General features: G+C 47.9%; 1 protein-coding gene across 3 annotated transcripts in view; it reads left to right on the plus strand.

The window, feature by feature from the left end:
• CHADL (chondroadherin like) overlaps positions 1-17,721 on the plus strand; it is a 45,578-nt gene that overhangs the window by 515 nt on the left and 27,342 nt on the right. For all 3 annotated transcript variants that reach the window (XM_033935059.1, XM_033935060.1, XM_033935058.1), the window contains exon 2: positions 16,712-16,868. In XM_033935059.1, the coding sequence (XP_033790950.1) occupies positions 16,713-16,868 (156 nt within the window). In that variant the 5' untranslated portion in view covers position 16,712. The remainder of the gene's footprint in view (positions 1-16,711; positions 16,869-17,721) is intronic.

Consider the following 17,721-nt stretch of genomic DNA (forward strand, 5'->3'; position numbering starts at 1 on the left):
AATGACTCCACTTTTAAACAAAAAGCCTGCTTCAAAAATAACTTGCAAGAAATGCTCCTGTCAGATGCCAGATATTCAAAGGAATATATACTGAAAAAAACAAAATGAATTGAGGAGAGGAAAAAAATCCCCTCAGTTAAGCTTCATGGGAGGAAAAAAAAAACAACCCTCTACTCTCACTCTGAAAAAGCTCTCTCAGGACACTGTTATCATGCTAAGTGCAATGACTTGTTGCAATGTAGTAATACATAGTATTTTAAAGAGCCTTCAAATAGTTATACTTAGATGAAAATCCTAGGCAACTTGCACCAAGATATGCATTTGAAAAGACACCACTGCCAAGTGAATAGTAAAGCTGGGACTTATCTGTTTCCATGGACACATCAGCCTTCAGCGTTACTATAAACGAACGCCAGCAACCAACGTCCTTCTAGGGGCTGTCGCACAGAGATACCGCTGTTCCAAACAGTATACCATTCACTTGGCAGTGGTGGCTTAAAGCGTGTCTTTTCAAATGCATATGTTGGTGCAAGTTGCCTAGGATTTTCCCTTGTTTTAACTCCTGCATACCTCATGGATCGCGCTGGAGGGGAATAAGATGAAGATAAATAGGGTGACTCCACAGGAGTTTAAACTCCACAGGAGTTTAAAAAACAAGGTTCCCTATGGCCCCCATGCCACAGCTACTTTCGTTTTAAGGCTGTGCGCTTTTAGTTCTGTGGGGTCCAAGCGATCCTCTTTTTAACTTCTACCTTTGCCGGTAGAAGTTACAGGCCGGTGAGCCTGACTTCAATTATAGGGCAGATGGTGGAAGCTATGATCAAGGACGGCATTTGCGAGCACATCGAGAGGAATGGCCTACTGAGAACAAGTCAGCACGGATTCTGTAAGGGAAGGTCGTGCCTAACGAACCTTCTGTACTTCTTTGAGGGAATAAGCAGTCGGGTGGACAATGGGGAACCCATAGACATCATTTACCTCGATTTTCAAAAGGCTTTCGACAAGGTGCCACATGAAAGGCTGCTTAGGAAGCTGTGGAACCACGGGGTGGGAGGGGATGTGCACAGATGGATCAAGCACTGGTTGTCGGGTAGACTGCAGAGGGTCGGAGTAAAGGGCCAATATTCTGACTGGCGGGGAGTCACGAGCGGTGTGCCAAGGGATCGGTGCTGGGGCCGTTACTCTTCAACATATTTATCAATGACCTGGAAAAGGAGGCAAAGTGCGAGGTTATAAAATTTGCAGACGATACCAAACTGTGCGGTAGAGTTAGGTCCAGGGAGGAGTGTGAGGACCTGCAAAGGGACCTGGACAAGCTGGAAGACTGGGCAAACAAATGGCAAATGCGCTTTAACGTGGAAAAATGCAAGGTCATGCATATAGGGAAAAAGAACCCGTTGTTCAACTACAAATTGGGGGGGGGGGGGGCATTGTTGGGAGACAGCAGACTTGAGAGAGACTTGGGTGTGCTGGTGGATGCATCACTGAAGCCATCTGCACAGTGCGCAGCAGCCTCGATAAAAGCCAACAGGATGCTGGGCATCATAAAGAGGGGCATAACAACCAGGACGCGGGAAGTCATCATGCCATTGTATCGAGCGATGGTGCGTCCACATCTGGAATACTGCGTTCAGTATTGGTCGCCACACCTCAAGAAGGACATGGCGGTACTTGAGAGAGTCCAAAGGAGAGCAACGAAACTGGTAAAAGGGCTGGAACACTGCCCATACGCCGAGAGGTTGGATAGGCTGGGGCTCTTCTCTCTGGAAAAAAGGAGGCTCAGGGGAGATATGATAGAGACCTTCAAGATCATGAGGGGCATAGAGAGGGTGGATAGGGACAGATTCTTCAGACTGAAGGGGACAACAAGTACGAGGGGGCATTCGGAGAAACTGAAGGGAGATAGGTTCAAAACAAATGCAAGGAAGTTTTTTTTCACCCAAAGGGTCGTGGACACTTGGAATGCGCTACCGGAGGAAGTGATCAGGCAGAGTACGGTACAGGGATTCAAACAGGGATTGGACGGATTCCTGAGGGATAAAGGGATCGTGGGATACTGAGAGAGGTGCTGGGATGTAACACAGGTATAGAAAGCTAACCAGGTAATAAGTATAGAAACCCAACAGGTCATGCATGTGCAAGACCGGAGGGTTAGGACTACGATGGGAAGATAGGACTTCAAGGAGAAACCAAGGTGGCAAGGGAGCCCTTCTGGTGATTCAGACAGGTCGTGACCTGTTTGGGCCGCCGCGGGAGCGGACTGCCGGGCAGGATGGACCTATGGTCTGACCCGGCGGAGGCACTGCTTATGTTCTTATGTTCTTTTTTGCTGGCTTCTTTTCTGTTGGTGGTTGGGATTGCTGGTACTGAATAGTGGAGTCTCACCCTAGTTCTCCCTTTTGTTGTGTCCAGCTTTTCTGCACCCCTAGACGTTGCCGTTGCTTTGGTACATCACTTCTTGTAATGACTCCTTCGTGGATTAACAGAAAGGAGATTACCAAACATAAGAACATAATTACCATTCTGTTACATCCACTCCAGAGTCATTACAACAGGTGACATACCAAAGCAACGGCAACTTCTAGGATGGGACAAAAGAGCTTGCCCATAATATCGAGGCTCTAATGCAGCATCAGACCAAACCGCCACATCCACTCTGTAAAATCTAGTAAAGGTATGAAGAGATGGCCAAGTGGCCGCTCTTCAAATTTCTGCCAGATTAATTGCTCAAGATTCCGCCCATGAAGCGGCGACACCTCGAGTCGAGTGGGCTTTGAGTGAAACCGGCAGCTGCTTGCCACAGTTGATATAGGTTGACGAGATGGCCATGTGAGTTCAGAGGGCAATAGAGGCCTTAGAAGCTGGCCTGCCCTGTCTGGACTGGCTAGTCAGGACAGGTGATCCAAGAGACAGAAGTCATTGGTCCTCTCCAAATAGTGAAGCAAAACTCTGCGCACATCTAGTTTCTTCAAAAGCTTATCCTTCTTGTTTGACTCTGTAGAACGAAAAGCAGGCAGATGAACTTCCTGGTTCACATGAAACTCGGAAACCACTTTTAGAAGAAAGAAAGGAACTATACGGAGGGACACTCCCGTCTCCATGAACTGAAGAAAGGGTTCCCTACAAGAGAGGGCGGGCAGCTCTGAAATACGCCGAGCTGAGACAATTGCCACAAGGAAAAACCCTTTTAACCGTAAGATCCAGAATAGACGCCTTCTTGAGTAGTTCAAAAGAAGGTTCAATCAGACCCTTCAGCAGAATATTGAGATTCCATGTGGGAAAGAGCTGAACCAGAGGAGGGCGTTAATGAAGCACCCCCCCCCCCCCCTGAGGAATCTGGTCGCATCAGGATGAGCTGTAAGCACTCTGAAGCAAAAAAGGCCTGCTACCTGTACCTTGAAGGAAGGTACGCTAGGCCCTTGTCTGGACCATCCTGCAGGAAGGCTAAGACCACCGGAATGGGAACCTCTGGCACAATACTGCTGGAAAGTTTTAGAGGCCTTTGCATAAGCTGCCATAGTAGATGGCTTCCTGGACTTCAAAACAGTGGCAATGACCACATCAGAGTAGCCTTTTTGATTCACAGCCTTGCACTCAAGACCAAAGCACTGGGGGGTTCTCCTTAGGAACCAGTCCCTGACTGAGAAGACTACGATGACAAAGGAGCCTGAGTTTCTTGCCTCACTGAAGACGAATCAGATCCGCATACCACGGGTAGTGAGGACAGTCCGAGGCCACTAGGATCACTAGGCTCACATGCATTGCAATCCTGTGAATGACCTGACCCACCATGGGCCAGAGTGGAAAGACATAAAGGAGCTCCTTAGCTGGCCTGGGTTGAACTAATGCATTGCTGCTTCCTGGTTCTGTTCTTCAACTGAAAAAAATGCTTAACTTTGGAGTCCTTGGCCGAAGCCATTAAGTCCATCAATGCCCTGCCCCAGCGACTTACAATGAGGTGGAATGCTCTATGTGAGAGCGAACACTCTTCCGGGTTCAAGATTTGGTGACTGGAAAAAGTCCACCTGAACATTGTCTACAGCAGTCATGCACTGCTGAAAGAGCTAGAAGGTGAACTTCTGCCAACTAGAACAGTATTGGAGCCTCCTGACTTATGGGAGCACTTCTAGTGCCCCCTTGATGATTTATGTACGCCACCACCAAGCATTGTCGAAAAACACCCTTACTGCTTTTCCCTCCTGTTTTGCAGATCTCTGAGCATCAACCGAATGGCTCTGAGCTTGAGATGGTTGAGGCTGAGGGAGAGACCACCAGTCCTGGATGGAACAATCCCTACAAAGGTCCCCCCAGCCCAAGAGACTCACATCTGTTGTCAGAGTGATCCACTCCATGATTCTGAGGGGCATGCCCTTGTCGAAAGTCACTCTCCGAAGCCACCAGAGCAAACGGCTCTGCACCGCTTCCGCCCAGGGAAGAGGCATCTGAAGGGAATGATGTTGCAGGGACCACCAGGATAGGAGGGGCTGTTGTAGCAGCCGCAAGTGCACTCGAGCCCAGGAAACGACCTCCAGGGATCCCAGGACCATAGGACTCGGGATCACCCAAGATCCTCAATCTGCTTCTGGAGCTTCTGTTTGCGTGGCTCGGGAAGAAAAACACAGCCTTGGAGCGTGTCAAACCAAGCTCCTAGTAGTCCAGCATCTGAGATGGAATTAGCTGGCCTTTCCTGAAACTGAAAATTTGGCCCAAACACTGCAGGAGAAACACAACAGTCTTCACCACCTGCTCACACTCCAATGTGGATCAACCAAACATCCAGATATGGATAAACTAGGACCCTCTTTCTGCAGAGATACACTGCTACCCCATGGGATGGTCTAAGGGAACTGGCCAATTGGAGTCTTGGGCCACTCCCAGTGCATCCCAGAATGCACTGGGAGAGAGGCCTGATTCCGGTTGGCCCAGGCGCCTAAGACCCCTCCTATGGAGGGGCATTAGGCCCCCTCCTCGGTGCATCCCAGGATGCACCAGGAAGGGGAAAGCTGGCCATTCTATGGAGGCGGGCCTGGCGGCCAGATGAAGTAAGCATCCCTCTGGCCGGCCTATGAAAAATAAGTACTGGTGGGGTCTGGGTGGGCTGGGGGGCAGGTTGGGGGGACATGTCTTCATGGGGGTTCTGGAAGGAGGGACTGGGCATCCCTCCTAACAGTAATCTTCAGGGGATGATGTGGCAGCAGGAGAGAGTGGGCACTCCTCCTGCCAGGGATGTCTCAGAGGAGTGGCAGCAGGAGGAATTAGGCACTCCTCCTGCCACAGACATTCAGGAGTGGGGGGTGCTTCAAGGGTTCTGATAGGAGGGAGTGGGCATCCCTCCTGCTGGTCATCTGGGGGGGAGAGGGGGGAAACAGGTTCCCTGCTGCAGCTGCTAAACTGATCATGACAGGGAGATTCCCTTGCTGTAATCAGCTCAGCGGCCGTGTCTATTTGAAATGTAGACCAGAATTTTGCTGGCCTACATTTCAGGTGCTTATCGCAGCCTTAGGGAAAGGCCTAGAGCTGCCTAAGCTCACCTAAGGCCACTTCCTTGTGAAACCACGCCCACGCCTAGCTTTGGGCCAGCTTAAGCAGTCCTACGCACCTCTCTAGGCTCACAAAAATGCCTACAATGTAGGCTGCCTGCCTCAGGGTATTTTTAGGGGGGGTGGTTAACGTGTGTCCCAATCGGGACACAATCAGAACATCATTTATAAAATCAGAACATCATTTATAAAATTTCCCCCTTTGTGTCCTGACTGGAAAGGAAAAACAGCAGAAAAAGCAGCAGCTGATAAAAAGTGCCACTCAGGGACTCCTTCTGCAGACAGGACAATAGCGCCTGAAGTAAAGAAGACTAGAGAGACTTTTGTGCCAACAGTGACTCTGATTTCCTCTTTTCACACTCACCCCCTTCCTAGCAGCTGCCTTTTCCTTATGAGACTGCCATTGGAACGATTTTATGTTTCACTTATATATTATTATATTGTCATCTTTTGCCAATATTGTCCAGATCTAGGGAACATAAGAATTGCCGCTGCTGGGTCAGACCATTGGTCCATCGTGCCCAGCAGTCTGCTCACGCGGTGGCCCTCAGGTCAAAGACCAGTGCTCTAAATCAGTGTTTTTCAACCTTTTTTGGGCAAAGGCACACTTGTTTCATGAAAAAAATCACGAGGCACACCACCATTAGAAAATGTTAAAAAATTTAACTCTGTGCTTATATTGACTATATATAAAGTAATTCTCTTGAATAGGAATCAAATAAACACAAAGAAAGTATTTTATAACTAGTCTTTAAGCCCGTTACATTAACGGGTGCTAGAACATATGTGTGTGTGTCTGTCTTTATTTCTTTCTCTCTCTCTCCTTAGCCGCTTTTTTTCTTTCTGCCTTTCTTTTTCCTTGGCTGTCCATCACCACCCCTTGCCTGATCCCCCTGTCCATTTTCCCTTCTTTTACCTCCCCTGTGTCCACCACCACCCCTTCACTGCTCTCCTTATGCAGCAGCAGCCCTTCTCCCTTTGTTTTACCTCCCCCCTGTCCAGCAGCACCTCTTTCCTTCTCCCCCTGTCCAACATTAGTCCTCCGTTCCTTTTCTTCAACCCCCTGTCCATCAGCATCTCTTTCGTTCTCCCCCTGTGCAACAGGTGCTAGAGTAGACGACTGTTTTTTTTTTCCTTTCTCTCTCTGTGCTTGGATGCTGTCTGTCTGTCTGTCATTCTTTCTGTCTGTGTCTCTGTCTTGCGCCATGCCTGCCTATCTCTCTGTGGCCCCCTTCTCTTCCCCGGCATGATTGGTATGTGCCCCCAGAACACCCTTCCCCCCAAAGCAGCCCCGTTTCCCAATGCCCCTGCCCCCTTTTGTGCCATGCCTGCCTGCTCCGTGGCCCCTTTCTGTTTCCCCCCTATGATTGCTGTCTGGCCCAGGAAACCCCTCACCCCAAAGTAGCCCCCTTTCCCTCTCCCCTTGTTGAGCCATGCCTGCCTGTTCTGTGATCCCCTGCCCATGACTGCTATGTGCCCCCAGCACACCCCTTCCCCCAAAGCAGCCCCTTTCCCTCTTCCCCTGCTTGCCTGCCATGCCTGCCTGCTCCCTGTGCATCAGCATCAGCATTTCCCTCCCCCTCACCTGTTCCTTCGTAGCAGCATGGAGATAATACGGCTCCCTTAGTTCTTTGCTGGATTTTTTTTTAAGTTTAAAGATGCCTACGCGACTCCTCTCACGATCCGGCCTGCGTCAGAAGCCTTCTCTGACACAGGCCGGGATCGTGAGAGGAGCCACGGTGGCAGTTTTAAACTTAAAAAAAAAAATGCAGCGAACTAAGGGAGCTGTTTTCAAAGCCGCCGCCGCGGCTCCTCTCATGAGCTGCACTTATATTATGTTGGAAGATGAGAGAGGAGCCGCGGCGACGGCGGCAGATTTCAAATTAAAATAATTTATGCGGCCAGCCGGCTCCCTCGAAACCCTCCCCCCCTTTCCCTTCCCGCGGTCCGTCTGGCTGCGTTGTTCTCTCCCTCATTCTCAAACCGTCCGTGCCAGCTGAAGTGGGAGTGGGGGGGACTCAGCACCGGCTGGGCGACTCGAGCCGCCGGCCCCCAGGAGCTCGAGGCCGACGGCGGACATGGCTTGCGTTGCCGAGTTTGGTGACGTACAACCCGCGCATGCGCACTAAAAAAAACGGGACAGCTCAGGGAACACGTTTTTTTTAGTGCGCATGCGCGGCCTAGCATTTTATTATATTAGATGCTGCCACCGCCACTGGGGAATAGGCTGCCACTGCCGCCATCGGGAACAGGCCGGCACCGAGTTCTCCCTGCTTCTCTTCCCCGCGGGGCTGACCAACTCTCGCCACCCGTCGTCAATTCTAACGTCAGAGAGGACGTTCTAGGCCAGCCAGGCAGCGATTGGCTGGCCCAGAACGTCCTCTCCGACGTCAGAATTGACGCGAGTGGCGAGAGTTGGCCGGCCCCACAGGGAAAAGCAGGGAGAACTTGGCGCCGGCCTGTTCCCGATGGCGGCGGTGGCACTCAAGTGGCTAAAGAGCCGCAGTTTGCCGGCCTAGGGACAACACTGGAGGGTGGCCAGCTGTGCACCCCCTTGGGACGTAAACCCGGGGTGGGGCAGACCGCCCCCCCCCCACCCTGGTATGCCACTATCTGTACCTCACTCCCTCCCTATGACCAAAAATTCTCCTTTCTTCTATTCCCCGTGTACACAACCATCTCTTTCCCTCCCTTCCTCTCTCCAAAGTCCATGCCTTCTGTGTCCAAACACTCATTCCCTCCCCCACCTCAGCATCTCTTTCCCTCCCTTCCTCTCTCCCAAGTCCATTTCTTCTGTGTCCAAAAACGCATTCCCTCCCCCACCTCAGCATCTCTTTCCCTCCCTTCCTCTCTCCCAAGTCCATTTCTTCTCTGTCCAAAAACGCATTCCCTCCCCCACCTCAGCATCTCTTTCCCTCCCTTCCTCTCTCCCAAGTCCATGTCTTCTGTGTCCAAAAACCCATTCCCTCCCCCACCTCAGCATCTCTTTCCCTCCCTTCCTCTCTCCCAAGTTCATGCCTTGTGTCCAAAACACACTCCCTCCCCCCTTTTGTGTTCCGTGTTTGCCTCCCAGCCCATCTTTGCAACTTTCTCAGCAAAACGAAGCTCAAGCCGCGAGGCTTGTCTTCTGCTTCCTGCCTGCCCTGCCGCGCACAAATAGCCGAACGGAAGTATTCTCCGACGTCAGCGCTGACGTCGGAGGGCAGGCTTTGCTTAAGCCCTCCCTCCGATGTCAGCGCTGACATCGGGGAATGCTTGCGATCGGCTATATGTTAGCTGCAGGGCAGGCAGGAACAGAAGACGAGCCTCGCGGCTCGAGATGTATTGAACTTCGCGGGTCCCCCGTCCAGCTCTCTCCTGTCCACATGGGGCGGACCGCCCCTCTCCCTAGACTGGTGGTACTGCCCTGATGGCGGCCTGACTGTACGGCACACCAGGCAACATCTCGCGGCACACTAGTGTGCCGCGGAACAGCGGTTGAAAAACACTGCTCTAAATGAGTCCAGCCTCACCTGTGTGCGTTCCAGTTTAGCAGGAACCTGTCTTGAATCCCTGGAGGATGTTTTCCCCTATAACAGCCTCCAGAAGAGTGTTCCAGTTTTCTATCACTCTCTAGGTGTAGAAGAACTTCCTTATGTTTGTATGGAATCTATCCCCTTTTAACTTTAGAGACTGCCCTCTCGTTCTCCCCACCTTGGAGAGGGTGAACAACCTATCTTTATCTACTAGGTCTATTCCCTTCATTATCTTGAATGTTTCGATCACGTCCCCTCTCAGTCTGCTCTTTTCAAGGGAGAATAGGCCCAGCTTCTCTAGTCTCTCACTGTACAGCAACTCCTCCAATCCCTTAACCATTTTAGTTGCTCTTCTCTAGACCTTTTTGAGTAGTATCGTGTCCTTCTTCATGTATGGCGCCCAGTTCTGGACGCAGTACTCCAGATGAGAGCACACCATGGCTTGGTACATCGGCATGATAACCTTCTCCAATCTGTTCATGATCCCCTTCTTTATCATTCCTAGCATTCTGTTCGCCCTTTTCACCGCTGCGCAGACGGCTTCATCGACTTGTCAATCAGAACTCCCAAGAGGCTTCTCAATTATTGAAATGTCACAAACTATATTGTTAGTCCAATTAAAAAAAAGGTATACAGGTAATCTTTTATTTTTTTGTTGCTTGTTTGTTTCTATTTGTTATTAGGCCCAAAATGCCCACAGGCCTTTGGTGCCATTGAATTAGCACATTTGAAAGGGCCTCAGCACATGGCCTAGTTTACCAATTCCTTAATTCTGCCCTGATTTCATGGGTTCATGCTCTGAAGCCTTCCTCTCTCTTCTCCACATTCCTGCACGTCACACTCACAAGCTCAGTTTCTGCAACTGGATGGCTCATTCATATGAAATTGGCAGAAAAATGTTAGCCCTTGGTTTATTTAACTGTACAAAAACAAGGAAGAAAAAGAAGCAAATAAGAGAATAAAAAAAAAAAAAAGAGACAAGAGAGAAATGCATTATTTTTTTTTAAAAGTCTCATGGAGATTTGTGGTCTTTAGAGAGGAAGGGGCTGGAATTTCTCTAATGGCCCTGTGAAATACAAACCTGCCAAGCATACAGAGCCCACTTCTGTCTCGCCTTTCCATCTCTTTCCTTTCAGCTTCTTCCCACCTCTTCAGCACTGTGCATTGAGTTATGTCGAAGAAATAGACATATCTCTGGATTATTTTAAGTTCGTTCACTGCTCTTATTCAATTGCATTTTTAGCCATATGTGAGGTAAACGTGTCATGGCTGCAGTTCCAGCAAAAACCAAAAGGTGAGTTCAGACTCTTATGGTATTTATTCATGCCGTCCTCATGGATTCTGTGAATATGAAAAAAATAAGAAGTCTATTTGGGGGTTGTTTATGTATCTATGTTTTGGTACGCTTTATGTTTGCTGGTTGAGAGTGTCAAAAGTTTTGTTTTTCAGTGAAGCGTAAAATGGTTAACTACAATCTTTGTCAACTGATTTTTAGAGTCCTAAAGCAAGTGCTTTAGATGTAGCTACCAATGTACACACATATAGACTCTTTAAGGGAATACAACTTGTATACCAATGATCAAATGATTATGTGGTCACGGAAACTGGTGTGCATGTGATAGGGGTTATGCCTTGAAAAAGCAATTTATGCGAAAGTTTCAAGTTCATTATAAAATTTGATTAATCGCTTATTCAAAATTCTAAGCGATGAACAAATCAATAAAATTACATTACATTACATAAGTGATTTCTATTCCGCCTGTATCTTGCAGTTCTAAGCGGATTACATTAGAAGAAAGCTGGACATTTCCAGGAGATTACATTACATTGGAGAAAGCTGGTTTCAGGTTAAATATTGAGGTTTCTGGACGTTATGAGACATTGAGGAGTTACAATACTTTAAAAGAAGCTGGATTCCAGTTATATATTAAGGATTCAGTTTAGAGGCATTGAATAGATGTTACCAGAAAAGTGGTAAGTTCGCGAGGAATATGCAGATGGGATAGGAGTAGGGGGAAGATTAGGTTGATGGGATGTGTTTATTGAATAGTAGTGTTTTGATTTCTTTTCGGAACGCTTTAAAGTCAGTTGTTGTGGTCAGCAGCTTGGAGATGGAGGGGTCAAGTTTCGCTGCCTGCGTCGCTAGGAGGTTGTCGTATAGTTTCTTGCATCATGTACCTTTGAGTGGTGGGTAGGTGAATGGGATCTGGGTTCAAAAAGGGGGACAAACAAAAGTAACAAAAAAACTGAACCTTACAAAACATATTGAAGACTAACTTAACAAACATAATAAAATGTGAGGAAAGGATGGGGACAGAAATACAATTTGGTTGATAGAAGAAAAGACACTTATGGTTGAAAACAATAGGAAGGGAAAGAATCTCAAAGAAGTTATGAAAATAAAATGAAGCTCCTAGACAGTCCTTTTAGTCATTAAACGCATCTATAAAAAGAAAGCTTAAGTTTGCTCTTAAATTTATCCAAATTGTTTTCCTCTCTTAAGTAAATAGGGAGGGAATTCCATGTTTGAGGAGCTGTAACGGAAACATGTTGGCGTAAAAATCCCTAGCCAGAGACCACTAAGTTTAGGCTAAGTATTCGCTTATAGCCTATCTATATAATAAAATGCTAGCCCGCGCATGCACACTCGCGACAAGCGTGTTCCCTGATCCCTTTTCTGTCGGGATGTGGCCGCACGAGTTCGCATGCGCGCGTATTACCTCACAACAGCCTCCCTACTCTCCACCTAGCGCTGCTTTCAAAGGGCTCAGTGAAGGTCGGAGAAGGCGGCGAGCTCTGACACCAACAGCAGCGCCACTGCGATCGGGAAAGCACAGCACAGCCGGCGACTCCCCCCTCCCGCCCTCACTCACTGCCAAAACCACCACCTCCTCCTTCTCGCCGGCTCACCCGCTTTTAAATGAAGAGAACGCTGGCTTTGCTGTCTTCTGTCCACTGCAGGCCGCCCTCTCTGACTACTTCCTCTTTCCGCTAGGGTTGGCCGCAGTGGATAGAAGACGCCGAAGCCAGCGGCTGTAACCGCCGATATCCGTTCCTCCAGCGGAGGGGGGGTGTCTGGGAGGAGAGGGATCGCAGCCACTCAGCGCCCCCACCGAGGAGCCCAGCAACTTTCCGCTGCCCGGGACCCGACTCATTTGCCGCCGCCCCCTCTTCCCTTACCGCGGGCCCGACTGGCGATTTAAGCAGCGTGTCCAGCAGTCTTCACATGCTGCTTCGGGCCCTTCTACTGCCCTGATTTGCTCCGGACGTGCCAGAGTAAATCAGGGCAGTAGAAGGACCCGAAGCAGCATGTGAAGATTGCTGCACATGCTGCTTGAATCACCATGTGTAGTAGGGCCTGCGGGAAGGGAAGGGGGGGGGCGGCAAAGGACTCGGGCCCGCGTTTGTAGTCGCGACTGTGGGAAGGGAAAGGGGGTAGAGGAAACGCTAATGCAGGCACAGGGAACTGGTGTGGGGGGAGGGAAATGGAAGGGGGAGGGAATGCTGCTTTGGACAGACAGACAGAGGGAGGAAGAGAGACAGAAAGAAAAGAAGAAAGACACAGGGGTAGGTGCACAGGGAACTGGTGTGGGGGGAGGGAATGCTGCTTCGGACTGACAGACAGAGGGAGGAAGGGAGAAAGAAAAGAAGACACAGGGGCAGGTGCACAGGGAACTGGTGTGGGAGAAGGGAAATGGAGGGGGAGGGAATGCTGCTTCAGACAGACAGACAGACAGAGGGAGGAAGGGAGACAGAAAGAAAAGAAGAAAGACACAGGGGCAGGGAGATATACAGAAAGACAAACAGACAAAGGGGACCAGGGACAGAGACAGACAGAAAGAAAGACAGCGGGAGTCGTGTCAGGAGGGGTGCGGGATGCGGCAGAAGGAACTTTTCCAATGGGTGCAACTGGGCGACTGTCGGGAACCTCTGATCAGGGGCAGAGCAAGGTAAGTGTATCATAGGGATAAGAAGGAGGAGGGTGGGAGAAAAAGGAAGGGACGCCTACTGCTGGACAGGGGGAGAAGGAAAGAGGTGCTGATGGACAGGGGGGAGGTAAAACAAAGGGAGAAGGGCTGCTGCTGCATAAGGAGAGCAATGAAGGGGTGGTGGTGGACACGGGAGGTAAAAGGAAGGGAGAATGGACAGGGGGAGCAGGCAAGGGGTGGTGATGGACAGCCAAGGAAAAAGAAAGACAGAAAGAAAGAAAGCGGCTAAGGAGAGAGAGAGAGAAAGAAATAAAGAGAGACACACACATATATTCTAGAACCCGTTAATGTAATGGGCTATAAGACTAGTAAAATATAGTTTGGTAAAAATAATGCAAACTTACACCTTCGAATCACGAATATAGAAAAGTTTACAGATCCAGGGACGATTAAGACACATAAAGCTTTGGGATACCCAGAAGAGACAGTGACTAAATTATCACTGTCTTTGATCATTAGATGTAGCTACAGCACCTTTTGCTTTTATTGAAGCTGGAGGTTCAGGTAGTGAGTTTGATATTTTGCATTCTCTGACTTATTTTACAGAGACATGGAGAAGGGACAGCATCTCAAAAGTGCTGTGTATAAATCCTGGTACACTGGCTAATGAGAGCTCAGACTTAGAGGCTCTAATAGAGGAAGAACTGCATTTGGTTTCTGTCACAGAGATGCAGTAAAAGCAAGTTCACAACTTTAAAACAGCCACACAGGCTTATAATCTCTTCAGAAAGCACAGGCTTGGTAGAAAAGGGAAGGAATAGCGCTTTATGTTTTATTTAAAACTTGATATACTGACTAGCCTTATCGGATTAGGGCAGGTTACAGCTTCCAAAAAACAAGTTTAAAAGAAGTAAAGGAACTCCTTTAAAATAATAATAAGGACCTAACCACATCCAAAAGAAAGACATTCAACCAGAAATCCATTCATACTGCTATTTTTTTTACAGTGTGGTGCAGTGGTTAAAGTGACAGCCTGAGCACCCTGGGGTAGTGGGTTCTAACCCACGCTGCTCCTTGTGACCCTGGGCAAGTCACTTAATCCCCCCATTGCTCCAGGCCGCCAGGACAGACAAGGAAGAATTCATGTAAACCGTTCTGAGCTCTCCTAGGAGAACAGTATAGAAAATTGAGTGAATAAACAAATAGTGTGAAAAGCTTCAGCCTCTGATAACCAGAGCTGGTACCGTGACATCATAATGCCTCATTCCACCAATGCTTAAGAGCCAACCTCATCAGTGATGTCACAACGGCTTGACAGTCCTGTACTTGGCTCACTTGTACTACATTTTGATTTCTAGAATAGTGCAGTGGTTAAAGCTACATTATCACCACCCTGAGGTTGTGGGTTCAAACCCACGCTGCTCCTTGTGACCATGGACAAGTCACTTAATCCCCCCATTGCCCCAGGTACATTAGATAGATTGTGAGCCCACCGGGATAGACAGGGAAAAATGCTTGAGTACCTGAATAAATTAATGTAAACCATTCTGAGCTCCCCAGGGAGGACAGTATAGAAAATTGAATGAATAAATAAAAAAATAACAGCACTACTCAGTGGCATAGTGAGGGTAGGAGACAATTGGGATGATGGCACCCCCCCCCCCCCTCTGTGACCTTCTCTCTGCCCCTCTCCCGCTCCTTCTATGCCCCTCACCACCACCTCCACACTTATGCCCTCCCTTACCCTGGACCTCTTTAAATCTTCACCAGCGTAAGCAGCTTCTCTGGCCTTCTGCTCGTGCTGGTTTTGAATGATTTCAGAGGGGAGCCAGTCTGGCACAAGCAGCAGGCCAGAAAAGCGGCTCGTGCTGGCAAAGATTTAAAGAGGTACGTGGGGAAAGGAGGGCACGAGTGTGGCATGGGAGGGTGGAGAGGTGCCGGCGTCCCCACCAAGATGGTGCCTGGGGCAGTCCACTCCTCCCCCCCCCCCCTCCCTTACTACGCCACTAGTGCCACTTTCTGGAATGTACATGGATCTGAGCAAAAGTATCCATGTTTTACTTCTGTCATCTCCTGAAAATTTAGGAGTTAGTTCTATAAGTGGCAAATATGGGCACCGATAAAAATCAGTGCCAACTGCTCAGAGTTGGGGGCGCCCTCTATACAATAGCATTTGGCACTGGGATCCGCACCTACGTTTGGGCCTGAGGATTTACATTAGTGATTTCTTTTCCGCCAATACCTTGCGGTTCAAGGCGGATTACAAAAGAAGTTATCTGGCCATTTCCAGAGGAATTGAAGAGAAGAGGGGGTTGCTTCAGAGAAATTGGGATGAGTCTTGCAGTGTTAGTTTGTCTTCCAGGATTTATTGAATAGCATGGTTTTTATTTCTTTTCTAAACAATTTGAAGTAAAGCTTGGTGTAAACCAGTGGTCTCAAACCCACGGCCTGGGGGCCTCATGCGGCCCGCCAGGTACTATTTTGAGGCCCTTGGTATGTTTATCATAATCATAAAAGTAAAATAAAACAGTTTCTTGATCATATGTCTCTTTAGCTATAAATTACAATATTATTATTACGACTTAGCCAAAAGGAAAGATTTATAAACTATAAAGAGTTTTACCTCATGCAAAATTCTCATTTCTTTAATAAGACATTAACTATTTTTTCTGCGGCCCTCCAAGTACTTACAAATCCAAAATGTGGCCCTGCAAAGGGTTTGAGTTTGAGACCACTGCTGTAAATCCTTGCGCCTAAATTAGGCATGGATCGCCCTTATGCGAATTCCAGTAATGCCCTGGATCCACCCATGACTCGCCCATGGCTGCGCCCCCCTTTCGGATCCACGCATAAATTTTATCCACAGATTCTGGCACCTAAAGATGTGTGCGCAAATTTTAATCAATGCCAATTAGAGCCGATATGGATTATTAGTACCCAATTATCAGTGTTAATTGCCCCATTTGCCAGTTAAATTGCACATTCAAATTGGGTACACTCACGTAGTTGGGCAAGCAATTTTGAGCACCATATATAGAATTAGGACCCCTGTTACAAAGCCGTGGAAGTGAGTTCTGGCATGGCAAACGTGAGTCAGCCCACAGGAACTGAACAGGTTGCGTCACATTTGCCACACAGGAATCGCTTTGGAAAAGGAACCCCTGGGGCATCAGTGCTGATAAAATATTATGTGACATAACTGTGGACACATAAACAGAATTAAAATATGTACCAATTGAACAAGAAAAAACACCCCCAAGAAAAAAAAAATTAGTTATCATGATCCCATTCAATCACCAGTACTTCCTTGTGGCACTTAATAGAATGGGAAATATCTCTGTATCTTTCTGCCACATGGTCTCTGCACACAATTCACAGAATAGTCAGAGAGTTGTGAATTTTTTCTCTTCTATTGCTTTGTCCAGTTTTCTTACATCCAGCTTTTTAATTGGTCAGAACGGAAATGTCCCAGATGATTATAACCTCTTCATTCTCCATTATTCTCTTAGGGCCAAGATCCCAGTACCTTTCCAGAACAGCACTGTAGTAGTGTTTAGTGTGTCCATAAATGTTGTTCCATTTAATCAGACGGAAAAATATATTTAAAAAAAACAAACCATTACCTTAAAAAATGTAGAAGTGACAAGTTCTGCTCCAGTTCCGGTGAGAGTATAGCCTGTCCCATGACCCCTTTCTGTAACTGACCGTCTCTTTCTCTCTTTCACAGGATGCTGACATTTGCAAACCTGGGCCTGTTCTATCTCACACTGGCAGGGACAGGGCGCTCCGAGCGCTGCCCTCGCTTCTGCATCTGTGACAACATTAAACACTCCGTTGCCTGTGTGAATAAAAATCTTACCCAGGTTCCCGTTACCATTCCACAGGTGAGTCCAGTGGCAGTCAGATGACTGGCGAGGAACTAGTTTGTGTCTCGAGGATGACCAGCTCCTGGAATTACAACTGAGGAGGGTGGTATGCCCTGAACCAAGGCATGAGATCATCTTTTGAGTACTACAGAGCACTGACCAACTCATTACAGGCTTGAATGTAAGATTCATCCATGGGGATTTCAACAAATAGGAGAGAATTTATCAAAGTTTTCTACTGTTAAAATGGGTTATTTTAGCACATGTGCTATTTTAGCAATGACACCTTGTGGTAAAATAGCCCATCTTAACAGTAGCACGCTTTGATAAATTTCCCCAATGTCTGTCAAAATGAAAAGTCGACACATAAACTGTTCTAACATACTAACCTTTTTGCTGACATAAAGATAGGGACAAGCAAAAAAGAAAAAGCAGGGTTTCAGCAAACAAAACAAAAGAACTCCATAGGTTACTAAAACACATGAGCAAGAAAAGTAGATTTTCCATTTGTTCGCATTGCTCTCTTGGCCAGAACACTGAAATCCTGTTCTCCCACTTTGCTGGTATCACGATAACTTGTATAACCAATAGTTTTGTGTACTTCCTTGAATCTAATGGGTTACAGGATCCGAGGCAACATGGCTTTACAAAAGGTAAATCGTGCCAAACGAACCTGATTGAATTTTTTGATTGGGTGACCAGAGAGTTGGATCGAGGACATATGCTAGATGTAATTTACTTGGATTTCAGCAAAGCCTTTGATACAGTTCCTCATAGGAGGCTGTTGAACAAACTTGAAGGGCTGAAGTTAGGACCCAAAGTGGTGAACTGGGTCAGAAACTGGCTGTCGGACAGACACCAGAGTGTGGTG

Source organism: Geotrypetes seraphini, chromosome 2 (genome assembly GCF_902459505.1).
Source record: "Geotrypetes seraphini chromosome 2, aGeoSer1.1, whole genome shotgun sequence".
In the NCBI taxonomy this organism is placed as follows: domain Eukaryota; kingdom Metazoa; phylum Chordata; class Amphibia; order Gymnophiona; family Dermophiidae; genus Geotrypetes; species Geotrypetes seraphini.